The following is a 27013-nucleotide window of genomic DNA, read 5'->3' on the forward strand; positions in this document are numbered from 1 at the left end:
ACACATTAACATTTTAGCAGAGATAATTAAGCCTTAACATAAATGCAGAAAAAGAGGGGCAGGTGTAACTTCATCAACTGAAACAAAGACAACACTTAAAATTTGACTTTGTACTTCGAATGACATTCCTCTTGTTTTGCACAAATAGAATAAAATATGTGGATTATTCATTTGCTTGGACTTTAAGGACTCCTATCCTTTTACATGGAAAGACCAAAACTTCAAAGGAAGTTTCCTTAACTCATCATAAAAGAAATGTTTCCATAAAACTCCAGTAAGGTTTACAGTCAGCTGTATTAACTTTTACAGGGATTACGAGATGAAGCTTCATCAGTTTCCTATTAGCAAGCAATTCTTTGTGAAACTGTAACTAAACATCCATTGATATAGGTTCCACACAGAGAAAAGGTTTTGCTCTTACAGTTCTAAATGATGCACAGTTCCCAACAGACTTAGAAAATAAACCAAGAGATAACTTACAGGGTTATGGTTTGCTCAGGTTCTCTGCAGAGTGGAGAAGGCAAGGACAGGACAGGGAGGAAAGGGACACGCATTTCTAAAACTTATGCCTTGAGCCTGAAAAAGCTCAAGGTTCCCCTCCTCCACCTTCTTCCATTTTCCCCTTACTTAGCAAATTACCTCTAGTGACTCCTTAGGTCACTTGCAGTCTCAAAGGGTGCTTCTCAACTGGGGACAGGGCAGCAAGGCAATACTGACAATCTCTCACAGCAATTCCCAATGGCCTAACAGACATTGCTCAGAGAAAGAAAAGGCTCTGAAAAAAAGACAGTGATTGTCTAATAGAAAAATCCCTTTCCTGGGTACCAATTTTAGAGTCTTTGCAAACACTGCACACTTTTGTCTATGGTCCTCTGCCCCTGCCAGAATTTTAATTCTTCTCGTTTCAAAGGGGAAAATAAAAACTCAAACAAACAAGTAAACAGAACAAAAAAGGGAAAAGGATGGGAGGAAGGAACAACAACAGAAACAAACAAGCTATCAAACCATTTCTGATACTTTACGCACTCAAGAAGGTTTATACTTTTCTTTTACAGTAACTAAGAAGTTTCCACCAAAATCTAAATGAAAACTGCAATGTATTTATTCTAAAAGTAGAAATAAATATCAAAATTAAGACCAACATTAAATATACATATACAACAGGTCTGTAGCACAAGTGCTTGACAACTCTGTAAAAGGTTAGAAAATTAATGAATAAAGTGGCATGTGGGTTCAAAACTGTTAGCAATGATCAACATTAACACGTCAAAAAAAGAGACTCTCCATACATTATAATCATACATTTATTTAAAAGATTTTAAAATGTTTGTATTTTTTATTCCAGTTTTTTAAAATACACATTAATCTCATTAATATATAGGGCTGGGTTTTCTTTTTCCAGCTCATCTGAACTTTCAGAAAAAAAAATCTACTTCTCCACACTTCAGCTTCTTGCACAGTGAATATGTATGAGAGTCTTCTACTCAAATTCTGCTACTCCAGATCACCAGTCAATGACACAGAGAATTCTGCACAATGAAAATTATACACTTGTACTTAAAACAGGAATATTTGAAAGCTTATTTCATTACCACCATAAGAAACAAACTGCTAAGTTTTGCTCAAAGAAGTCATCTCCTCTTCTGACTTTCCATTATTTTTCCTGGTAAGAGAAGAGACATACCACGGAATTTTCAATTTTAACTTTCAAGAGTCCTTCAGGGGAAATCTGACTTAAATGTATTGTAATATAGGCCTGCAAGTTTGCATGTTATTTATTCAAACGTTTCTTCAATTGTTCTAGGTGCCTTGCATCAGCATCCTGAAGAATTAACACAGTGGCTTTAGACTGAAGTGGATTAAACTCTATAGTCATCAAACAACAGAGATCTATCAGTTGTTTTTGACATTTCTCTAAACCATCCTTAAGCTTTAGATGTAAAGCTGGATCCTTTCTCAAATTATTCATTTCAGACACTGAAAAGCCAATCAAACTTGTTAGAATATCATTAGGAAAATCTACTTCAAGATAAGCTGAACCATCAGAAATTTTTGCCTTTATACCCCAGGACCCACTGGTGCTTGTGAGGCTTCCAGTGAGAGTAACAATAAAACATTTAACTTTCAGCACTGTAATAGTTTCTGGTCTTTTTGCAAGTAGAACAGAAATATATGTGAAAGGTAGAGAATGTAAATCTAAATGAGCCTCTACTGCTCTGCAAGAAACGGTCTGTGAATCATGCTTCTGCTGATCTGCTTCTGGATTCGTTTTTGAGAAAAATACAGGATCATCACTTAACAGCCTGCTGTCAGAAGTGTGCTGGGATTTACATCTGCTGTCATCTAGGTCTGTATTATTCTGCCTCTCTCCAGGAGGATCTTCCAAATTAAAATCTGCAGAACTGCAGGTCTGACACCTGCTTTTGCACTGCAAAAAGCTGCTTGTACTATTTCCATCACCATCAAATACTGTTCTTCCAAAAGTCTTTTGCTTGCTGAGAGCTTCTACTGCCTTATCTCTTCCACTCACATCATCTTTTTTGCAAATGCCATTTAAAGATGAATTGCAGGACCTTCTAGATGTACGTGGAAGTGTCTCAGTAATCACACTTACATTTCTGTTTATGACCACTGGTGGCACTTCTTCCAGCTCTCTTTGCGTCTCTTCTTCCAGAAAAAAGTCATCTTCTGAAGGAAAGTCATTTAAAAAGCCATCGGCATATTCTATGGGAAGTGAAACTTGATCATCTGAATCAGGCAAAGGACTTCCAGATTCCTGTGGCACTACATTCCCATTGGGTGCAGTCAGTGAACCTGGGGCTGTACTAAAATTGTTGCTTCTACTGTAGCATCTGCTTTCTAAAGATGCTTCACTGTTTAAAGCAAATTCATTATTTTCATCAAGACTAGCTAAAAGCTCTTCATCTGAAGGACCTAGACTTTGTTCTACATCATTCACAGGCCTTGGAATAATGTGGTCATGGTCAGCTTGTTGGACAGAATAAGGGTTTTCAGTTTCTCCAATTAATCTAGCAAGGACTCTTTCCTGAGAATACTCCTCCAGAAGAGCATCCACTTCACCTCCCAACAATTTCACATTTTCTGGCTTAAGCAGAAGGACTCCAAGGCGATATGCAGTATTACCCTGTACAGTGATTTTTGTTCCAGGAGGAAGATTACTGTGGAGGACAGGCACTGGCTGATACTCCATGCCCTGAATTTGGTGTATCCCATCAGTCAGTTGTAGCATTAACATTCGAGTTGGCTTTGCTTCCCAGGGCTTCTGGAATGCTTGAGTACTGGCTGTTACTTCTTCATTTACAGTATTTTTTCCTCTTAGCTTCTGCAATTGGGAATATGCTGGCTGGCTAACATCAACCAGTGAATCAATCTGTATGGAGTAGAAGCCTGACAACTCTCCTCTGGGAGCATCTAAGATGCAGTGAGGCAAAATGGGATATTCCAAGTCTCTTAGATCAGTAAGAAGCCACTGCTCAAATACCTGACTGTTAATCTGAGCTTGATTTAAGTTATTGCCATTATTTTCTTCCTGGATCCAAGTAATACATGCTTCCAGCCATGTCAAAGGAACTTTAACATGCCATTTGGATAAAAGCCAACTTTCCACTCTTGCTGCAATATTGGCTGCGGACATTTTCTTTTAATAGTGTGAATTCCCTAAAACAGAACCCAGAAAAGATAAATTTACAGCTGAAGTTATAACAAGTCTCTTGCTCATACTATATAGAAATTTGCTCTCAAAGTTCTGCTATCCTAAGTGTGACAACAAAGAAGCAATTTAAATTAACAACACTTATATGGATACTAAAAATAAGCGGGCATTTCTCATATTTAAAGCATAAGAAGTATGTGTATGCAGTTCCCACATCATGGGGTATTAAGAAAGTATGGAGACTTCTATGATCAACCCTGCTTCGTGACTTCTTGATTTAATTAGAAATATAACACTGAAATCCTTTTGTTATAGAAAGCAAATTAATAACAAAAATCCACCCCAACCACAAAAAACTCCAAAACACAAAATAATCCCTCAAGCAGTAGTTTGTTACATATATGTCCTCTATTTTTTTATTGCTGTGGGTTCTGCTGTTAACACTCAAGTTTACTTAAGAAATTGACCTGAGGGGTTAATTCTGCCACATCATTGCACTGTTATAAACAGAAGAAACCCCATGTACAACAGAAGCAAGCTGGCATCTGTGAGCACTGTATCACAGGGGTGACTTTTCAGCTGTAACTGCATAAAAGCTTTGTACCCGACAATAGAAAGCTTGCTTGAAACATCACTAATTACCTAGAGAACCAGTCCAGGGTTTAGATACAACAGCATCAACCCTTGGTAATCATCATCTCAGAAATATCAGTGGCTAACAAGCTTTACCTTCTTACTACTTTACGAAGAAGCAATGCACATATAGAATAGACTGTTTCAGTTGGAAGGGCCCAACAATGATCATCCAGTCCAACTGTCTGACCACTCCAGAGCTGACCAAAAGTTATTAAGGGCATTGGTCAAATGCCTCTTAGACACTGAGAGGCCTGAAGCATCGACAACCTCTCTAGAAAGCCTACTCCAGTGTTCGACCACTCTCTCAGTAAAGAAATGCTTCCTAATGTCCCATCCGAACTTCCTCTGCCACAACTTTGAACTATTGCCTCACATACTTTCACTGGATCCCAAAGAGAACATATCAGCAGCTCCATCTGCACATCCCCTCCTCTGGAAGCTGCAGAGAGCCATGAGGTCACCACTCAGCCTCCTTCTCTCTAACCCAGCCAAACCCAGAGCCCTCAGCTGCTCCTGACAGAACACGGTTTCCAGCCCTGTCACCAGCTTTGTTGCCTTCTCTGGACACAGTCAGGGACTTTCACATCCTTCTTAAGCTGTGTGGCCCAGCACTGCACACAGTGCTCGAGATGAGGCTGCACCAATGCTGAGTATAGCAGATAATCACCTCTTTTGACCGGCTGGTGATGCTGTGTTTGATGCACCCCAGGATGGGTCTGCCCTCCTGGCTGCCAGGGCACATGGCTGACTCACACTGCAGGTCTTGCTGTCAGCCAGCACTCCCAGGTCCCTTTCTGCAAGGCAGCTCTACAGACACTCCTCTCCCAGTCTATACTTGTGGCCAGTGTTATTCCATTCCAGGTGCAGAATCTAACAGTTGAACTTTTTAAATTTCATGGCACTGACGATTGCACAGTGCTCCAATCTATTTATGTCTCTCTGCAAGGCCTCTTGTCCCTTGAAAGACTCAAGAGCAGCTCCCGGTTTGGTACCATCAGCAAACTTGCTAATGGTGCATTAACCTCGTGCATACAGATCATTGATACAAACATTGAAAAGGTATTAGGCTGCTTAACTACGTTTGGATTACGCTTAACCACTTGAAACGACAGCTGAGGAGCTCAACCTCCCTACAGAGCGTGACAAAAACAAAAGTTACCCTAAGAATAATTAGGAAACGCTAGGTTTAGATGGGATTTTTTTGCACTCTAACCTACAGCAAATTAAAACCACTGTGGCTCTAAGCTTCCCCTAAAGCTCCACCACTTAGAGGACACTGTACCTACACAAAGTAAAGTGCCGGCCTGCCACTCGCGTGGCGCTTCACGGGCTTGGGCCCTGCCGGGGAGGGAAGGAGGTAGGAAGGCTAGGCCCGGGGAAGGGGAGGCGGGTGTCGCACCCCGCAGCCCCTCAGAGAGGTCGAACCCCTTCCCCCACCAGCAGCTGAGCCGCCCGCACTTACCGGGGTGAGCGGGCAGGCCCGGGGGGGAGGGGGGGGGGTGGGCAGCCACGGCTCCCCCTACCGTCGGGGGCTAGGGGATGGGAAGGGGGGTGACGGGCACAACCCTCCTCCGAGCGCAGCTTCCCAAAACCGCCGCTCTACCCAGCAACCAATAGAAGACATCCGTCGCGCGCGCTTTCAATCATCGCGAGAGGATTTTTCGCCATCGTTTCGCTCCCCCGCCCCCTCCTCCCCCGCCCTTTCCTTTCCTCCCTCCCTCCCTCAACCGCCGGCGCCCGGTAGCGAGCACAAGGCGGGGTTTTCGCAGGCGCCATTTTCTCTTCTCACGACCGAGGTCGCTCTCGCTCTCCTTTGCTGCTCTCCTTTGCCGCTCCCCTGCACCGCTTCCATCGCGGCTCCCACCGCGGTAGGTAAAACGACCAACCGGCAACAGCGCACATGGTGCTCCCCTCTTCCAGGCGGCTGGGCCCTTCTGGTCCTAACCCTCACGGAGGGCGGGGCGCAGTGGGTGTAGCCGCCTCCCGCGCCCTGACGGGCAGCGGCTTTACCCAGTGGGACGGCGCTGGCCCCGCGCAGGGGGAAAGCGGCGGGGCCAATTGCGTGCTGGCAGTGTCGGAGGTGCGCGTTGGCGGTGGGGGCAGCTCTGCTTTCTCTCCCGTGCGCTGTTGGGCCAGCGGCGGGTGCAGGTACGCGCACCCACGGAGAGGAGTAGCCGGGGCCAGCGAGGAGGGGGCGCTGCCCGCGCGCAGGGTGGCGGGGGGCGGACATAGGCCGGGCCGAGCCTTGGTGGGGCCGCAGGGCCGCCTCCGTGCCTCTGTCGGCGCCGCTGCGTGACGCGGCGATGCGGGAGGCCCGTGCCTCCCCGGTTTTGGAGCCTCTGCTTTGTGGGCTCCCACAGGCACGGCGGTGGAGTGGGGTGAGCGCTGTATGGAGAAAGTGTGGAGTCGCCGCCTCGACTGACGCTGGGGGTGACTCCTGAGGCGGCGGAGAGCAGCTGGGGGGCCGCCCCGCCCTGCGTGACAGACGAGGAGGGTGGCCGCTGTTGTACGAGCGGCCCTGGGCCTTGCGACCCAGTCAGTGTGGCTCGCAAGACGGGCGGTGTGCTGGAGGCCGGCAGCGGTAGCGGGTGCTTTCTGAAGGCGGGGGAGCGGCTGCCGCCGCCTTCCTGCGCTCGCCCTTGGTAACTGCGCCTGGGGCGAGTTGTAGGGAATTATGGCGGGTGGAGAGGAGGGCGCTCAGAGCCGCGGCCTGGGCGGGGGCAGCTGTGGGGTGCCGACTGGGCTTCGCCCCCCGTCGCGGCCCGTCGCTTTCGGGGACCGTGGCCTCGGGGCTCTGCCCCGAGGCCGCTTGCGCCGCGGCCGCCGGGCGCCTCCTTTGTGTCCTCTTTGGGTAGAGGGGGGATAAATTTGTCTGCGACCGCGTGGTGGAGGCGGCTTTTCCGCTCCCGGCTCCGCCTAGCAGCCGGCAGCCGCCATTACAGCGACCGCCATTTCTGCTGGTTCGTGATGCCGAGGCGGCGGGGGTTACGTAACGCCGCTGTTTTCCCCGCCCGCCGCTGGCCGGATCGCCCTAAGCGGGGAGCCGAGTCGAACCGGCGGCTTTTCCCAGCGCCGTGTGTTATGTCTGTGGCAGCTAGTGCTGCCTCCCGCCTTCTGTTGCCGCTTTACCCTTTAGCTGTTTTTAAATAGCATTAGTCAAGGTGATCTCGCGCGGTATCGGAGAACACTATCTACAGGCGGCCAGGGAAGGTTCGGCATAGCAGGTAAACGCGCGAGTAGGGGAGACTAAGCCCTGAACAGTACATTACGGTTCACTCCCTGCAGCCTTAAAAGTTCTTGGGAATGTTTGGAAGTAAAACAACAGGGGTCCTAAAGGGCTGTTTAAACCGTCTAAAAATCTGCCCAGTTTCTCCCTGCTCTCACCCCACATAGCAGCGTTTTGGCAAACGTCTGCCTGAGCATTCGCTGTCAGGAAATCGTGAGTGTCTGATGGCTCACTTCAAGTGCCTGGAAGGACTAGCATGTCCAGGGAAGGCAGTGCCTGCTGTTAGCCTGCACAAGCGGGCAGCAGTTACAAATGAACAGTTGCCTGAGGGTATGTTTAAAAAGTTTGAAGCACCTTTTTTTTTTTTGTCTTTTTTTCCTTTTTTCTTTATGGTTGCCATCAGAATGAGTGGCTGTAATTTGTTGGGGCAAAAAAAATGATAAAATACAAAAGGGAAATACATAATTGCAAAAGTATTTCTTTTGTCTAGATTTCTTTCTAATGTGACTTCCTCATATTACAAGATAACAAAAAGCAGGTCATAAATAAGATGCCTATTTTGGAAAGTCATAGTGAAGTTCACGGGCTTTTTTTTTTTTTTTTTTTCCTTTTTTTTTAAGTTTAAACCTAAGGATCTAGGGCCTAATTGTTACATAGTGTCCTTTAAAAAGTAAACTCAATGGATGTGTTATCTGACATGTTGAAGAGAGGAGCTGGATGCATGTTCACTTTAAATATATGAAAACAATTTTTAGTAAATGCAGCTAGTGTGTGCCCAAAAACTATAATTCAGACATTGATTTTTTACATGTAAGCTTACATACTTGTTTTCTGTCTCCTTAAAGTTGTGTGTTTTTCCAGGGTGTGCTTTCTCTTTCATAGAGAAAAGCTTTGCAGGAGAGGCTTGAGTCAGACCTCTGGTTTTGGCTGTAGTGAGAATTAAAGCTGTAAGTGGGCAGAGTCACAACTGATAATGTGCTGTTTTCATAGGCTCTTGAAGCAAGTCTGTTGGATTTTGATCCCTCCCAGAACACTTGAGTTTTTGTCAGCAAGGATATATAACAGCGGTAAGTTGTGAAACCAGGCATTTCTTTCTGTCTTTTTCTTTTAAAACAATGTACAGTTTGCCTTTTCATGAAAGAGATGTTCTTGCTTTTCTGCTCTTCAACAGATTTTGCTTGCCAACCTAAGAAAGAAAGGCAATGGAGACTGAGCAACAGGAAGAGACCTTTACTAACACAGAGACAAATGGTAAGTTTTTTAAAGGACTATTTTTTCTTAGGAAGATCCTCTGTGAGTTTCAGTATTTCTAAATATTTAGTAATGCCTTAACTATATTAGATGTTTGTATCAGCAGTAGCTTTGCATTCTGTGTTAAATCTTTTTTAAGTAGACAGTATCTTTGCACATGCTTTTGAAGCATGAACACAATCTTTCTTACTTATCCCATGTTTTAGGCATGGGATAAATAATTGCAAGTTATGAGTGTCCTTGGTTCAGCTATAGCAGTCATTTTCCTCCTTCTTAGCTTGTGCAGTGCTGTAATTTTCACTTTCAGCCTGGGAGCAGTGCTGTTAACATGGTGTTTTTAGTTGTTGCTAACTGATGTTTACTCCAGCCAAGGACTTTCTCAGTCTCATGCTCTGCCAGGAGGGAGGAGGGGAGGCTGGGAGAAAGCAGAGACAGGACACCTGACCCAAACTAGCCAAAGGGGTATTCCATACCACAACACGTTATGCCCAGTATATGAACTGAGGGGAGTTACTTGAAAGGTGCAGATAGCTGCTCAAGTCAGTGAGTGGTGAGGGGTTGTATTCTTTTCCCTTGTTATTTCCCTTATCATTATTATTATTGGTGGTAGCAGTAGTGGTTTGTGTTATACCTTAATTACTGGACTGTTCTTATCTCAACCCCTGGGAGTTACATTCTTTTGATTCTCGTCCCCATCCCTCCAGGAGCTGGGGGAGGAAAGCGGGGGGGAGAGTAAGCTAGCAGCTGCATAGTTCTGAGTTACTGGCTGGGCTTAAACCACGATGATGTCTGAGGATTGGAAAATATTTCATAGCTAAATATTCAGTACCTGTGTGGCGAGTATAAACGTAAGAATACCATCATGCATATCCATTAATTGTATTTTGTTTATTGGAGTTTTTACATGCAGGAGTATAAATACGTGAAATACCTCTAAAGAGCTCCATGGAAAGCTTACTGGGCATAATTAGGGAGGAAGCTAGGGTCTCAGTGTTGTTGATTCATGCCAGTTTTTTTCCAGACAGTATTTGAAGTGCCACTTTACTGTTATTCCACCAGTATTACAGTGTTGGACAAAGTGCATTTGAGCTTTTTACCTGAAATGTTTTTCCCAGTATCTATAAATAGATACTAAATGGGTGATGCTCCATGACATGCTTTAAACAGCATGTCATAAATTTCTCTCTTGTTGCATGCAACATTCTCATTTAAAACATGGTTCATAGATTTTAAATGGATTTTTAACAGTTAATCAATATGTAAGCCAATGAAGACCTGTTTCTGTCCTTGGCTGCTCAGAGGCATCAGTAATTAATTGGGCTAATAGGGAAGAATGTGTTAAGAATACAGAGCATGAATTTAGCATGTGTTCTACTTCATATGACTTAGAAAGTTAAATAAATGTTTGTATTTCCCCCCTATGGATCTCTCTATAGGCAAACGTCCTGCAGAAGATATGGAGGAAGAGCAGGCCTTCAAGAGATCTCGGAACACAGATGAGATGGTTGAATTGCGCATCTTGCTTCAGAGCAAAGTATGCTTTTTTGATTTTACTGATTTTTGTTTATAGCACTGCTCAAGACGGTGATGGTGTATGTTGGGATATATGTTTATTATTGATGTATTTTATTTAATATGAAGTAACTTACCATTAATATCGTCAAATGTGCATGAATGGTAGTAAAAATTGTATTGTGATGGAATTACCTTCAGAGGTTCCTTGAAAGGTAAGATCCTAAGGCTCAGTACTGTTATTTTTAACAGATGTACTTGTTGGGGGAAAATAAAATAGAGCAATAGAAATTAGAAATAGAAATTCTTATATTTGAGTGGAAGATAGTTATTTTGAAGGGAATGACTGTATGTTAATCTTCGGAAAGGAAGCAGTTTAGAAAATGATCAGCTAGTAATTGTAAGTTAAATACAAGAGGTAAAATGAGAACTTTCTTATTAGTAATTCTTCCAGGCACATCTGCTAAACTTGTTCATATATGTAGACAGGAGTAAAGATGGGAGTAATACTTCAGGGATTCCAGTGGGTTTGTTGACAAGAGTAGTCAGTTACAGTAAAGTTGATACATACGACTTTCCGTAGGTGTTTCTAGTTATTGCACATGTCTTGTACTTCCTTAAGTATTTCAAGTCTTTCGCACTAGCATGGAGAATGTTACCTTAACCCTGTGTTGCATTTCTGTCTGACAGTCAAGTTACCTGGGTATCACAAAGTGTTTTGTATGCTGTTAACATGTGTGATCTGTGTAATAAAAGCAGTGCTTTTGCCTGTAATCTTTCAAGTAAGATGGTAAAAATACAGCTTTGCAGTTACTTTTGCTATCTGCCAGTTTATTCCTGTTGGTGTTAGAAGCTTGGAAGTTAGTGGCATTAATTTTTTTCAGAATATACTGCTCTAAGAAGTCAGTTAAGTTACAGAGGTATAAACCAAAGTTAGCACTTGAAATTATCAAGAAATACTTGGAATGCAGAAGTGGAATTTGCAAATACATTCCTTTAAAAAGAAAAGAAAACAACAGGGGGAAAAGCTGATCAGATGAGTTAGGGAAATTGTTGACGATGTTACATTCATACCGTGTATTTTTGAGAGCTATCGTGTATGAGATTCTAGGAAGAATTGCCTAAAAACTTCTATATGGAATTGAATCATTATTTGCAAAACTGAATATTCTTCCCTTTCCTTAGTTCAGTGGTAAGAGGTGTTGGTCCATTTTTTTCCATGGACAAGCTGTATCAGTTTGTTTCAGTTTGATTTGAAACTTTCTAAAGCAGTACCTGCCTGCCCCCAGTCCCCAAGCCAACAGGGTAATGCTAAGATAGATTTTGCATTTTTAGTCTTGAGTTAAAAAACGTATTCTGTGGTGGGTTGGCGTAACTTAACTTCTGAAAACTATTTTCCAGAATGCTGGAGCAGTGATTGGAAAAGGTGGCAAAAATATTAAGGCACTTCGTACAGACGTGAGTATCTATGAGTTTAAACTAATTTAACACCAATTCTTTCAGATCACTACATCAAAAGATTTTCTAGAAGTGGGAGCAACTCAACTCTAGGCATCAATAGCCTAGTTACAAGCCATTTGTATTAATTGCTGGAGTAGATAACTTAATTCCCCAGTTCTTGTTGTAATTAAAACCCAGCTCAACTCACGTGAGAGAAGAGGTTTATATTAAATCTCTTCACTTTTGAATATGATTCTGCTAAATTTCACTCTTCAAGTGCACTAACATCCTAATTAGAAATATTGACAAAGCTTAAAACCCTTAATTGTGCCATTTCCCATACGTGTGAATCAGTTACAGTACTACTGAAACCATTGCAGGTGGCTGGCTTAACCCAGTGATAGAGAAACTTTTAACTTCCTTTAAAAAAGCAAACAGACAGAATTGTCCATCTGTTCTTTAAGAACTTGCACGTGAAGCATCAAAATATTAAAGTTGCTTAATTTAAATGTAGGACAGTAAAGGAGCATTCTGTTGTTACTTGGAAGCACTTTTACATGGTCATAACTTATTTGCCTATTCACATTTTAGAGTGGGTTGACTCTTGTGATTAGACACATGCTCAGCATTAATGTTGTGTATTATTTATAAAACTTGGCAGCGCTTCTTAAATTCCGTTTGTTTACACTCCTGTACTTAACCTCAGCTACAATTTCAGCAGTTTTCCCGATCAAGACTCTGTTCAACACAAGATTTGGCAATATGTATCAATACAAATCAGTTCCAGCTAAGTTCATAAACTACCGCAAACGGATTTAAGTTGAAATGGTCAGGAATTGTACATATGCTCACTAACTTCGGCAGCTAGTTGATTTTTTGGTTTTTAGGGTCCTCCTTTTTCCGTGGGTTGTTTCTTTTTTTTTTTTCTTTTTTTTTAGTTTTTTTTTTTTTTTTTTTTTGAATCAGTACATCACCTAAGTCCAGATAATCTAGATTGGTCTGGAAAACTACCTTTCCCGATTTGCCCAAGGTTCTAGTAATATGGATCTTGACAGGTTTTGTGTCTACCCTCATGAGCCAGCCTGCTACTGAAACATCATACATTTTAAAGTAGTTTAGTCAGATCAAGTGACTCATTTTTAAGGTCCATACTGTTAAGCCACAGTTGGTGTAGCAATCCATTATGGTGTTAGTCTTCAGAACAACTTAAGCTTGTTTCATTAATTGAGAGTAATGAGTATAGTTTGTATTAAATTAAAATTCATTGCTTTTCCCCCTCTTCCCTCTCCTTGTTTTTTTGGCCATATATCTCCGTTGCCCATGTACTGGATCGACTTGCCCCTGCGTTGCCCACCATGACGTTGGCCCATCCGCCCCTGAACGCCCATGTGAAACCCTGGTTGGCTATGCCCAAAAATGTGCTCGTTGCCAAACGGGTACCATACTTGACAACTTCTGATTGAATGCCCATGCCCAATGCCAACATCCACGAACGCCAATGACCAATGCAGTACAATGCCAGTGTTTCAGTCCCAGACAGCAGTGGCCCCGAGCGGTATGTCCCAACAGTTTATGCCTCACTGCCTGATTAGAAAGAGAGAAATGTATTATATTACCTGCCTTTGATATAATTAAATAGTATCCCCTTATAGACGGTGTATTGTTTTTTTTCAAGTTTTCTGTCTTATTTTCCCCATTAAGTCTTTTTGTCACTGAACTTTTACGTGAGTTGCCCACCCAAACAATCCACTAATTTTATTTCAATGGAAGGAGCACAGCTTCAAGTGTTGCATATTTGCTGCATTGTAAATCAAATTGTTCCAAAATAGTCTCTCGCTCTGTCTTTGTGGCCCACCTTGCTCCCTTCAACATTGCCTGTTCATAATTATTTCTGATGAAATGCTAACTCCGGTTCACTTTTCTTCGCTTCTCATTTGTTTTGTCTTCTTTTTGTCTTGCATTTGTATTTGTTTTTCTTGGAGAGCCCATTAGTAATCTGATTTCTAACTGGTTTCATAACCTTACTCCAGATACAATGTTCACCACTTGCATATCCCACTTTTTACATGAGAAGGTGTGCCAGTTTTACCAATGTAATAGCGAGGATATCCTCAATTAGTGGTGGCGGGGAACATGAATATTCACTTCACCTTTCAGTTCTGCGTCAATTTCTTGCCCACTTAATCTGAGCCCTTCCAAAAGCCCATTCTGTCTTTCTCTCTCTGCAAGAGCTACCTAATCTTAAATTTAACATGCATATATACTGGGCATAAACAAAGATGCATGTGTTGTAAATTGAGCAAACAGGTTTACTTTAAATGGGGACTATTAATTGTGAGCTCTTCTGTGTAGTAAATCTTCTTAGAATTTCATGTATGATGAGGAAAAGGATTTACTTTTTCTTTTCCAATTTCTCCATTTTGTCTGGCGTTATGTTCTCCAACAACAGCATCTTGAGTATCAGTGCAGATATAGAGACAATTGGAGAAATCTTGAAGAAGATTATCCCTACTTTGGAAGAGGTATGTGACAATGTTTGTTTCTTTTTAGAGGTAAAAGATGAGCATATGAAGCAAGGTGGTCCTAGATTTGCCACTCCTTAAATACAGGAAGTTAAAAAATAAAACCGAAAAGCCTTTTAAAGAAGGGTTATGGCTTTCAAAGTACATGTTGGCATTTTTTGATAGAGGACAATCACTATTTAATAATTTATCATTTCATACAGCTTCTCCCCTTTCAAAATACATGCTTTCTGATTTTTTTTGTCCTGACTTTGAAGTAATTATACTGTAATTTGTATTCTGTGTTGGCTTTGTAAATGAGTGTTGCACTGTTTGATACCTTCTTAAACCTTTCTACAAGTTGTGCAATGTAGTAAGGAAAACAGATTCAACATCAGCTTATGTTCAGGTGAGGCGCTTAAATAGTTGTGGTGCTGTCAAAGGAAGTACACAATTACAATTTGGCAATAATCAAGTCATACCATTTGGAAAAAATCCAAATATTTTAATTTTTATGTGACTAATATTTTATTATTTTCCCTGTATACATCTTTCTTACAGTATCAACACTACAAAGGCAGCGACTTTGACTGCGAATTGAGACTTCTCATTCACCAAAGTTTGGCAGGAGGAATTATTGGTGTCAAGGGTGCTAAAATTAAAGAACTCAGAGAGGTACTTCTTCCCTGTTTTTCTGAGGTTTGAGTTTTGTTCAGTAAACAGCTTAGTGTTTTGTGTTTATAAGGGACAGGTGTATCTCCTGTGCAGTAATTCATCCAGAACATACTGCATACATGATTTTGATACTCCTGAGGTGGATCTGAGAATGGCAACTTCCTTACAAACCCTCAGAAATAAAGTTGTTAGTGATAGAGCTTTGGACTTGTCAAGCTTCTAAGCAATATTTGTGGTAATGTTTCTAAAGAAAGTTTTTTTTTTCTTAAAATGGTATTCATCATTCCTTCTAAAATGAACTGCATAGACTGTATACATATTCATGTGGTTGGACTTACAAAATTATTTAAAGTGAATGTGCACTACAAAGCCTTACAATGACAATTCAGTAGGTGCCTGAATATTACTGTAAAAAGGCTTTACAATTTTAAAAAAATTCTACCTCCCAGAAGACCACTGTTTTCTTCTAAGGATAGGAATGAGATCTAAAACACCTAATGGTCTCTATGAACTTAACTGCTTTTTGTCCTTCTTTGGCATTGTGTCAGAGGCAGTTTCAGGTCAGTTCAGGTATAAGCTGATACCTGTTTGCATGGGTTGAGAAAAGCAATATAACCAGACATAATGCCAGCAGCATCACTGTTTTGCATCCAGAGTATGTTTTCTTGACATGTGGAGGTTAATACAGCCTGTAAGCTATTACAGGATATGTGGCTATTTTGCTGTATTTAATCAAACAATGGTATAAATGAGTCATAATTGAAAGAGGAGAAAGTTTTACATTTTCATATAAAACTGTCAGTACAGATCTCTTAAAAAAAGAAAAAAATTTGTTGCAAGGGTTCAGAAGCAGGCATGCAGGCTAGGAATTTAATAATCTTTAGGATCCTTTCTTTAAAAGTGTTTAAATGGGTTTATAAATTGTTTAAATACTTAGGCTAGACAATCTTGGATTTTATTTTATTTTTTTCTTCAACAGAACACCCAGACCACCATTAAGCTCTTCCAAGAGTGTTGTCCTCATTCTACTGACAGGGTGGTGCTTATTGGTGGAAAACCTGACAGAGTCGTTGAATGTATCAAGATTATCTTGGATCTTATATCTGAGGTAATGTTTATTAAATTTACTCTTTCATTGTCACTCATGAGTGTTAGGGACCTATGAAAGTGGTATCTTTCAGTTTATATTTTGAATTCAATACCTCCTACTTTCCCAGTAACAAAGTGGTTGACTGTTACCACTTTTCGAAACTATTTATGTTTTCTAGAATTGGGGTGCACCTTATGGGGGAGGGAAGCAATTTTTGGTACTAATGGACCATTATTCATACTTTGCATATCATTAAGATGCAAAAATTGAAGAGACAAATTTTATTTGCCACTGATAAGTAACAGCAGTTTTTCTGTCACAGTTAAGTTCACAGGAAATGCATCACCATCTCCTTTTTTCTTAACCAGCATTGTGAAATATAAATAAATTCATATTTATTCATTTAGTATATATATTTAATTAAATGTGCCAATTATAATGGTCCTGTTTGGGCTGGTGGGGGCTTTTTCTGTTTATTTCAGTCTCCAATTAAAGGACGGGCCCAGCCTTATGATCCCAATTTCTATGATGAGACATATGACTATGGTGGCTTCACAATGATGTTTGATGATAGAAGGGGACGTCCAGTAGGCTTTCCAATGCGTGGAAGAGGAGGTTTTGATCGAATGCCCCCTGGTCGTGGTGGACGACCTATGCCTCCATCGAGAAGAGATTATGATGACATGAGCCCTCGCAGAGGACCTCCACCACCTCCACCAGGTCGTGGTGGTAGAGGTGGCAGCAGAGCTCGTAACCTTCCTCTTCCTCCTCCACCCCCTCCTCGTGGCGGGTGAGTTGTTGCATAAATGCATTTTACAAAGTTCACATTGTATATAGTCACCTGAAACGCATTCATTTTTCCGGTGTTTTTTCCAAGCTTCCATGTTGGTAGTGATTATGCAAGGATTGTGCGTGTACTAGACCAGGGAGTATTTTGAAAAGTACTGGAACTTTATTATTTGCTGCACTGTAGTAGTCTACCTGGACTATAGTTCAGAAACTTTTGTGTTGTTCAGTACTTGGCTAGAGTAGTTTGAAATAAAGTTTTTCGTGGACCACAAATGTAAAAATCTAAATTTGAGCAAACGGATTAGTTTATAAGCAAAAGAATTGCATTGTAATGTTGCTTCCCTTTCATTTTAGAGATCTTATGTCCTATGACCGAAGGGGCAGACCAGGAGACCGTTACGATGGCATGGTATGAGTTTAAAATTTGCCTTTTTCTGTTTCATAAGCACAGTTAGAATGCTGACTGTCTGAAGATACTGTTGCTGAACGCATGCCCTTAAATATGGGACATGCATGATTTTGATGATAAAACTAAAATGTTTTGTCCATACAAATGGTCTTCTCTGGAGGAATGTCTAGGGTGTAAGTGGTATCTGAGACATGATCTGTTTTCTTCCTTTCTGTATCGTTTTTGATGGCAGGGAGAAAAGTTTGACTGTGCTCCATCCTGCAGGTTTTCTTGCACTGACCATTTGTTAGTTTTTTTAATGAGGGTGACAGAAATGGGAATTGTTAGGCTTTTCAGGTTAAGAAAACATATCGGAACAATGCTTTCCTGAAATTTTTTGAATCATACAAGCATCTTAACACTGATGTTGCAAACACAAGTTATACGCAGTGTAATACAGATTATAGAATAGTATCTAATTAAGAGCTCTAGTTAATCTGGAAGGTGATTGCTCTTGAATCAATTCTTGTCTATTTGCTGGTTTATTTGTCTGCAAAAAAAAAAACCAAAACACTGTAATTCCAGATGTTTCAGAGCTAGGACCACTGCTAAGTTGAATCCTAAATTAAATTTGGTACATTCAACCATATTAATGCTAATACTTGCAGAGCTAAAAAATCTCTTATAGTATATGGGATCTTAAAAAAGGCTTAAATATATTCTTCCATGTTGTATTCTGAAATGTGACTTCCCAGCTGTCATCTGCTGTTGTTCTAGATTCCTCTTTCCTGGGAAGAGAAATCATATGTCTGGGAGGTAAATCTCTATAGTAACAATCTTCTTTTCTCCTCTGGCTTTGTTTGGCACCTGCTTTAAGATGACGGGTGAGACAAGATTTTTTCTTTTAAATGAATGGAAGAGCTATGAAATGGGCTACCTAAATGGGCTTTACATATTTCCTCCTTGGGAGTAAGATTTACTGGAAGTACGTAAGAATGTCACATGTTTATTATAAGTATTAAAAGGAAAAGTTTGCACAGTATTACAAAAAAGTGTTACCCATGCTATTTTACATGTTAAGAAACTGGAAGAATTGAGAAGTGTGCCTCCAAGATTTCTTATTCATATTTACATGTTCTCAAAGCTCAGTTTTTGTGTTCTTATATTTGCAGCTAATAAAGCCAGTGCTAGAGCATATAAAACTGAGCATGTAAGCCTGCCCGTCTTTGGATGTCTGGTTAAACAGTCTTCCTTGGCTTGACTCTTGGGCAGTAGTGTGTTCTATTTTTATTCGATTCCAGTTGGAATACAAAATCTGTTCAGCCTGCCTTTTGTCAGGTTGACATTTGCTTTCTTGACATGAGTTCCTACAAGTAAGTGTAGTCATCTCTGTTCATTTTTTTTGTTCCAGAGAGCAATTTTATCTCCTTTTTGCAGAGAGGCTGCTTATGGCTTTGGGTCTTTATGACCTAGTATCATAGCCTGGTTAAAGTGAGGTCTGCTTCCCAATAAAAACTGCATTTAAATTCTAGTTTTAGTTAACCATCATCCTAGTATTCTAAATTGTGTAAGCACATAGGAAGTCTTCACATAGATTGTGAGGCTGAAGCTGGAGATGTCATGCCATAAATGTGAGAACTTCTGTACCACCATTCGTTCCCTACGGAAACCATTCTCTAGCAAAATTGAAACCAGAGTAACTAAAAGTGAGCTAAGCAATGCATGGGAAAGGTAGCTGTCAGACAGCAGAAGTGCACTTTCACGTAGATTCTATTTTAGAATAAAATGAAATAGTAAAAAAAAAACCTAAACCAGAATAAATTCTATTTTGCATAGATGCAGTAAAAGGCAAGAACAGCTGCTTTTCTCAGATGAACATTTCAAAAATCATGGAAATGTTGAAGTTTTTGAATGTACAGATTCTGTTTCGGGTTGGTTTTCGTGGTGGGGGGTTTTGGTGGTGGGTTTGTTTTTTTTTTTTTCCGGGTGTTTCTTTTGAGGGCTTTGTTTGGGTTTTGTTTTTTTTGATTGCTTGGTTTTTTTGGGGTTTTGTTGTTTTTTTTTTTCTTTTTTTGCCAGTTCTCTTCTTCACTAAAGGCAGAAAGATTGTGTAGCCCAGGACCTTTAAAACTGGATGCTGAACTGTGAATTTTGTGGAATTCCAGAGATACAGGAGTATTGACAGCCTTGTAAATGCTGAGATGAGAAAAACACATTTTGATTTTAAAAGACAGGTTAATTCCTCTTGCCCATGAGGAGTCACCCACCAAAGAAGATACTTGTTAGCCCGTTCAGTTATGCACTGCTGTTTAGAGAGTTCATTTGGCTTATAATGCCTTTTTTTTTTTTTTTGTTGCTCTGTTAACAGAGCTGTATATTTCTTTGTGTAACTATGCCAAATCAAATACCTATGGACTCTAAGGGCTATTCTGACAGATTAAAAAAACCTGAATGTATTTCCAGTATTTCTTTTTTAACACACTCATACTCAGGGGTCTTTCAGATACATAAATGCATGCAGATACCAGAGGAAAAGAGTGGAAAATAAATCAAGCATGGAAAGTAATTTTATCCCCTCACCTCTTTTTTTAATTAACTGATCAAGTACTAAAATTTAAAGTACTAAAACTTTTTAAATCTGAGTTAATAGTTAAATCGGAATGTCTTCAGTTAAGTGGACAGTCTCTTCAGACTTCTGTCTTAAGACTTTTAATGTGCTTTTGTTCCTTCAAATGCTTCGCAATTCTTGGGCCTTTTTTTAACTTAAATATATGTGTACATACAGGTGTCCTTAACGTATAAACACTTGAATAAAGGCACATACCTTTAGAAAAATGCACAAAATGTTATTAATGTTTGAGATGTAACATTAACAAGCACATAAAAGCTCAGTAAAAGAAGAGTGTATGACAGCTCTTCTATTTTTCCATGCAGATGTTGGATGAAAGTAACAAAAGTAACAAAATTACGCTCTCCTAGGTTACTGTTAAAAAAAAAAAACAAAAAACAAAAAAACCCAGAAAATTATGATGAAAGAATTTTACATCAGTTAGGACTGAATTAATTTCCTTTCATTAGATGTAAAAGTTAAGCTGTCCAGCCAATGTGTTATGGCTTCTAGTAATAGTAGTCAGTAGCACAAATATGTAGAGTAGAATATTGTTAGGTGTGTTGAGAGCCTGTTGAGCTGGTTTTAGGGTGCGCAAATGAACATTAATTGTTGAAATAGTGGAAATCTGAAAGAAGTGCTATATATCACGTCTTAAGAACATAATTTTTATTATAATAAGGGAGCAGTAGATTTAGTTGAGTTACTAGTTGTTTAAGGTGTATGGAAGTGAACCAGTAGAACAGAAGAAGCAGTGTCCATCCTGCTTGACCTGCTGTTGGCACAAAGAATCACAGTTACTAGTTTCAGTCTAACTAAATTTTCATTATCTAATGCATGGCAGAAATAAAAGCTTCCTCTAACAGTGGCAGAAATACAATATTTTTATACATAATAGCAATTGAAAATGTTCTAAAAGAATAAAAACAGGCCTGTTCAAGCTTTGCTCTGCCATTAGCTGTCTGTCCTTCTTTGTTAGAGGGAAAAATCTGTTTACACCACAGAAAGGAAAAAAAAAGTGAGTGTGACCGCTTACAGTTCCCTCACAATCAAATTAAAAAGAGAGTCTTGAAAGTGGTCTAAGTCACATACTTTTATGTCTTTGTTGTAGCATAAATGTTTCTCTGTACCAGTACGTAACTGTATTAGCTTGCCAGCTTACGTACAATTCTACATGACACGAACTTAATTTAGATTTCTTTCCTTTTTTCCTCCTATTGTGTTGTGTCTGGAAGATGATGCAGTGTCACGTGGATGCCTGTGATGACATGCAGCCACCAGAGTTGGTGAGTGCATGCAACTTCTTTTGAAAACTGCTTTATTGAACAGGTTAAGTGATAATGGGGTTTTCTTGATCATGAGTGTAGTCAGTGGCAACTTGCTTCTGGTGAAAATCATAAAGCTTATAATTTCATAATTCTGAGTCTTCTGACTCAGAATTTATTGGTAGTTTGTCTTAACACTGTGTTCTGGGCAGGCAAGTAATGTTAATAGAAATGTGGAAGTGTGCAGCAGCACAGTCAAATGATAAGAGCTTTTCTGTACCTCTTTTTGCCTCTTTCACACCCCATTTTTGTGTTGTAAATAGCAGCTTTCTCAGTAACAGATCCACTGTATGTGCGTGCATTTAGGATAGCTATTTTGTATTAACTTCAAAATGTTGTAGTTTCTCATATTTCTAACAGTAAATATTAGAAGTAGCTTCTTACTTGTAGATGAACTATAATGCTTTAATTATCAGTGTGTTTGAAAACAAACCATTTGATTGGGTAGGTTTTGGGAAAGGAAGTTAATGGGGATTGTCAAGTATTCATGCTGTCAGAAGATGGCGAAGTGCTGCCAAGTATGAAACATCAATTCTTAGCTTACATAAACACAGCAACTGTAACTGTTTAACTGATCTGCTGTCAGTTTCATTTGCTGCCCTGTACTCTGCGGAGGCAGAAAAGATCAAGAAAAGGATTGTTCTGTAAAACAGCTTTGCCCAAAAAGGGATCCTGTGGCAAATATCAACAGGAATATGCCTGTGTATATGCAGATACACTGCTCTGATCAGCCTCTGAATTAAGTCTTAAGTAGAGTCCTTCATTCTTTTGTATTTTGGACTCCACTACAAGCTGTGTTATGTATTACAATCTCTACAGGTAAGTGTTGTGGTTTAACCACAGCAGACGACTTCAGTACCATGCAGCTGCTTGCTTACACCTCCTCCCAGTGGGTTGGGAAAGAAGGTAAAAACCTGTGGGTTGAGATAAGAACAGTTTAGAAGTTGAAAAAAAGTAAAATATAGTAATAACAACAAGAAGAGGGAAGGGGAGAGAGAGCAATAACTCCCACAACAAAATAAAAAATAAAGAAAAATCCCTGCAACCACAAAACCCCCTCTCCTCCAAATAAAAAAAAAAAAACAAAACCAGTGATGCACAGTAGAATTGCTCACCACTTGCTGACCAATACCCATCCCAACCCCAACAGTGATCTGGGCTTTCCGGGTAACTCCCCCCAGTTTATATACTGGGCATGACATGCTGTGGTATGGAATACCCCTTTGGCTAGTTTGGGTCAGTGTCCTGTTTCTTGCTCCCTCCTGACTTCTTGTGCCCCTCCTCTCTGGCAGAGCATGAGACTGAAAAGTCTTTGATTATCGGGGTAAGTGGTACTTAACACACCGGTGTTTTAGCTGTTGCTGTCAGCATTCTTCTCAGACGAAAGCCAAAACACGACACCGTACCAGCTACTATACCAGGAAGAGAATTAACTGTGTCCTGGCCAAAACCAGGACACCAGGTAGCATGATTGTGTGATAAGTTGCTTAGAGACAGAGGATAAGCTCAGATCTTTGGTCTGAGCAGCTTCCATTTTGATCTTCTAAAAGGGTGTAGCAGGCAAATAGTGTTTTGGAAAACTTGTTGATTTACAACTTCTGGGGATGGGTAGTTGTGATTGGTTGAACTTGATTGGCTGCTAGGTGTCCACACAGCTGCTCTTTCTCTGTCTTCAGCAGAATGAGGAGAGAAAGTAAGATGGAAAAGCTTGTGGCTCAAGATCGAGAGATCACTTTCTAGCTGCCATCATGGCAAAACAGTCAACTTGGGGAAGATTAGTTTGCTGCCACTTAAAAATACATCTAGCATGGACAGAAACAGAGAGGAAAACTAAAAATGCCTTTCTCTCACGATTCACTTCTTCCCAGGCTCAACTTGACTCCTTCATTCCCTACTCTTTTAACTCCTCTGCCATGAGTGGTACAGGGGCATGGAAAATGGCAGGCTGCAGTTAGTTCATCACACTTTATCTCTGTTTTTTCCTCCTCACACTGTTCCCCTGCTCCAGTGTGAGGTCCCTCCCATGAGATGGAGTCATTCACAAACTGCTCAAATGGGGGTGTTTAACAGTGGACTGCAGTTCTTGAAGAACTGCTCCAGTGTGGGTCCTCTTCATGGGGTACAGTCCTTCAGGAACAGACTCTGCCAGTGTTGATCCCCCAACAGGGAACAGGTCCTGCCAGGCATGTGCACCTGTATAGGCTCTTCATGGGCTGCAGCTTCCTTCAGGGTACGTACACCTGCTCTCAGCATAGCATCCTTAATGGGCTGTGCTATGGCTGTCTGCTTCAGTGTGATTCTTTCCAGGGGCTGCAGGAGTATCTCTATTCCAGTGCCTGGAGCACTATTGTCTACTTGTTCACTGGTGTCCGCAGGGCTGTTTGTCTCACTGTTGCCCCTTAGCCCATCTCTCCCTGGTGTACACTGGGGATTTTTTACCCTTTCTTAAATGTTAGCACTGGGGTCCCACCAACTTTGCTGATGGTCTCAGGTTTAGGCAGCAGTGGTCCATTTTGGTGGTCCAGTTGACTGGCTTTGGCTGCAAAGGGGCCAGCCCCTGCCCTCTTTATTGCGTTTGATAGCACAGCACTTGTATTTCTAGTGAAGTTGGGAGTTGAGATTTTTGTGTAAAACAGGCTCAGAGTTAACCACATGATACATGAGATGAAAATGATAATGAAGCATGGTTGTTCACTTTTTTTCTCTTTCTTTTACAGTTTGAGGGTGGCTCTGGATATGGTAAGTATTTGTATAGAACCCTCTACATGTACTTCATTGTGTAGTCATTGAAGGGCTTGATGCATACGTTTAAATCAGATTATTCATACGCAGGGGGACGCGGTTCATATGGAGACCTTGGTGGACCCATCATCACAACACAAGTAACAATTCCCAAAGATGTAAGTAAAGTTGACAAGCTTTCAGCTTGTGTTCATTAAGCCAACAACAAAACAAAACAAAAAACAAACCCCAAAACCAAACATCTCCCAAAAAAAAACCCAGAAAAACAAAGTAACAAAAAAATTACAACCTTTTCTCAGACTATATAAGTAAATCAGAAGTGTTCAGGGTTTCTGATAAGTACTTCCAGTATAAAATGAGTGTTTCTAAATCAGCAAAAATCTATGCTTTGAATGTTCGGTTTGTGTCTTCACTTTAGAGACACACTAGACAATTTTAATAACTGGTAATAGTAATAGACATGGTCTCTGTAGCTTGCTTTTTGCAAATTGGAACTGGTTCCCCCACTTTTATCCCACCTGTGCTTATAAAATTAATATTGCAGGGTATGTTCTGAGAATGTAGAGCAGTAAGTTTCCATTGCAACTCTTTAAACTTACAGAAGCTATGTAAACATGGCTGTGATTTTTTTAAGTGTTTTTAGAAAGTTGTACTGGGAAATGAATACTTTGCTTTTTTCCCCTAGTTGGCAGGATCTATTATTGGAAAGGGAGGCCAGAGAATCAAACAAATACGCCATGAATCGGGAGCTTCGATCAAAATTGATGAACCATTAGAAGGCTCAGAAGATCGGATAATAACTATTACGGGAACACAGGACCAGATACAAAATGCACAGTATTTACTGCAGAACAGGCAAGTTAAAGTTTAATGTCATCCCTGCTGTCAACTTCTAAACTGACTGACGTGTACATTCTAAAGCTACTCATTTCTGTGATACAGTTTTAGAAGGCAGGTTTTAAGTAACTATTTGAACCTAACTTCGCTAGTGGTAGTTCTGCCTTGATTATCTTCATTTCTCCATTCTAATTAAAATGAAGACACCCTCAAAACTAATCTTGCTGGAAGACGCCTTAACCAAGCAGTCCTCTCATTTCTGTGGTGAAAACTGCTGCAAAAAAACTACTTGTAATAAATTACATAGAGCCTGTAGAAAATATAGAAGATTACAGTGGATGTTGGCCTAGTTCTGTGTGGAAGACTAGTGATTTTGTTGTTTTTAGATAACTAAATTGACAACAAATCACAGTCTGCCATATGGCACAGACCATGCCTCTACAGGACAAGTTGAAATCGATTTGGTGCTGTTACGCAGCATTTCATATCTTGTTGACATTACTTTGTCTTTTCCACCAAATACTAACAGCTTCAGATTTAATTTGGTTAGTTTTGCTTTATTAATGTGTTGGCTGTCATAGCAGATTTTACTGTTCTAAATGTTTAGCTTCAGAGTACTAAGTTTTAAATGTGCCTAAAACATATTAATATACCTATAATAGCCATTCATCTTTTGGAATTATATACTTCTAAATGTATTAGGAATTTGCAATTTAATCTGCTCTAAGAATGTAATTGTGAATGTTGATGCAAGATGTATGGTCCATCATTCTAATACATGCTTTTTTCTTTTTCTTTTATAGTGTGAAGCAGTATGCAGATGTTGAAGGATTCTAATGCAAGATTATTTTTTCTTTTTTATAGTGTGAAGCAGTATTCTGGAAAGTTTTTCTAAGACTAGTGAAGAACTGAAGGAGTCCTGCACCCCTTTTTTTTTGTTTGTTTTTTTAATCTGCTTCTGTTTAAAAAGCCAACATTCCTCTGCTTCATAGGTGTTCTGCATTTGAGGTGTAGTGGAACCTTTGCTGTCCACCAGATGTAATGTTTTAATTCCTTACACATGGGGGGAGAGAAAGGGCACACAAAACTAACATGGAAATTTTGAAGCAGCAGCAGAGAGAGTGACTTTTATTTTTGTTCATTGTTGGTGGTAGATTGTAATGTTTTCATTGTAATTGTTGTGAACACCCTGCTTTACGTACACTGTATCTTTTCTTTGGAAGTGAGGGCAATACTGTTAGTCCATATGTCCCTGGCATCCTTTGAGAGCAGTGTGCACAATGTAATGCTCTTTTTTAAGAAACACTTTATGATTTCTAAATAAATTAGTGAACCTATTCTGGTAGTGACTTTTCTTTAGGTACATGTAAGATAATGTCTAAAATAGATACACCGTTATGTTGGGGTTTTTTCTCCCACATGAGAGAAAGTTGTAGTTAAGCTTGCTCTTCTTTTATATAGATGGATTTGTGTGGGGTTTCTGACACATTAAAGAAACTGTGTGAAAAGAATGACTCTGCTTTGCTGTTTGGGGAAAAAAATGCAGAAATATTCATGCAGATGTTGTGTAAAATTGACATTTCTCAAGTGTTTGGCCCTCTTTGCAGTACATATATATATTGGTAACTATATAAATAAAATATTTTAAAACTTTGTGATGTCACTGAGTAAGCAGTGGTAAAGTACACCTGGTTATAGACAGCTTGCTTAATGCAGATAACACTGTTAGAAATGACAGTTGCTGTACCGTTACTGAATTAATTATAGTTACTTTATGAGCTTTCATTTATATGAGGTTAGAAATCCATATAAATTGGCAAATTGACAGTATCTAACTGTAACTTGGTTTTCATTGTATGCAAAACTTGTTTGGTTTCCCTGTTGTATGTTGAATTCCTTAGGAATTATTTGTGAGAAATTAAAAAATATAAAGCCTCTGGATATCTCATGTAATAACTTGGCATTTGTATTTATAGTTTAAAAATGTTAATTTTTCTTCCTGAATAAAAACAACCATTAAAAACATGAGCGTGGCATATATGAGTCCAGACTGAGCATGGATTCTTGGTTTGGGGCTTTTTCCCACCCTGTCTTGTAGAACATTTCACATCAGCAGCTGCTTGAAACTTAATGGGAAAGGCAGAGAGCTAAGAGGTTGTGCATAAGGCTGACCTTGTTGGCAGAGTTAAAATCCATCACCACTTTGATATTTGGCTGCAGAAGGCAGATGAAGTGGGTCTGTGCTGGCTTACCTCTGGCACTGTCATTCACATGGGGAAAGCTGGAGGTAAATTTGGGGGAGAAACCTGCAATCCAGGCA

General features: G+C 40.2%; 2 protein-coding genes across 9 annotated transcripts; one reads left to right on the forward strand and one right to left on the reverse strand.

Annotated features, from left to right (window-relative positions):
• Positions 1 to 1331: 1331 nt before the first annotated feature.
• On the reverse strand, positions 1332 to 5806 carry RMI1 (RecQ mediated genome instability 1). The gene is made up of 2 exons (XM_062640540.1): positions 5772 to 5806; positions 1332 to 3678 (listed from the first exon to the last, which is right to left on the reverse strand). Exon 2 carries the CDS (start codon positions 3653 to 3655, stop codon positions 1772 to 1774), a length of 1884 nt encoding a protein of 627 aa, XP_062496524.1. The 5' UTR covers positions 3656 to 3678; positions 5772 to 5806; the 3' UTR covers positions 1332 to 1771.
• A 511-nt stretch (positions 5807 to 6317) lies between these two features.
• HNRNPK (heterogeneous nuclear ribonucleoprotein K) lies at positions 6318 to 26030 on the forward strand. 8 transcript variants are annotated; one of them, XM_062640552.1, is made up of 17 exons: positions 6318 to 6457; positions 8526 to 8602; positions 8707 to 8785; positions 10210 to 10320; positions 11700 to 11756; positions 13250 to 13293; positions 14188 to 14260; positions 14801 to 14914; positions 15894 to 16022; positions 16487 to 16794; positions 17148 to 17202; positions 17959 to 17997; positions 21025 to 21075; positions 23832 to 23853; positions 23932 to 24014; positions 24542 to 24711; positions 25497 to 26030. In XM_062640552.1, exons 3-17 carry the CDS (start codon positions 8738 to 8740, stop codon positions 25528 to 25530), a joined length of 1338 nt encoding a protein of 445 aa, XP_062496536.1. In that variant the 5' UTR covers positions 6318 to 6457; positions 8526 to 8602; positions 8707 to 8737; the 3' UTR covers positions 25531 to 26030. The 8 variants fall into 8 exon arrangements, with proteins under 8 accessions (XP_062496536.1, XP_062496549.1, XP_062496558.1 ...); XM_062640565.1 differs by having other exon boundaries at positions 25558 to 26030; XM_062640574.1 differs by having other exon boundaries at positions 6319 to 6457; positions 8707 to 8786; positions 10223 to 10320.
• Positions 26031 to 27013: the final 983 nt, after the last annotated feature.

The sequence above is a fragment of the Pezoporus occidentalis genome, unplaced genomic scaffold (genome assembly GCF_034315485.1).
Source record: "Pezoporus occidentalis ecotype Australia unplaced genomic scaffold, CSIRO_AGI_Poc_V1 ctg117, whole genome shotgun sequence".
Classification (NCBI taxonomy): Eukaryota; Metazoa; Chordata; class Aves; order Psittaciformes; family Psittacidae; genus Pezoporus; species Pezoporus occidentalis.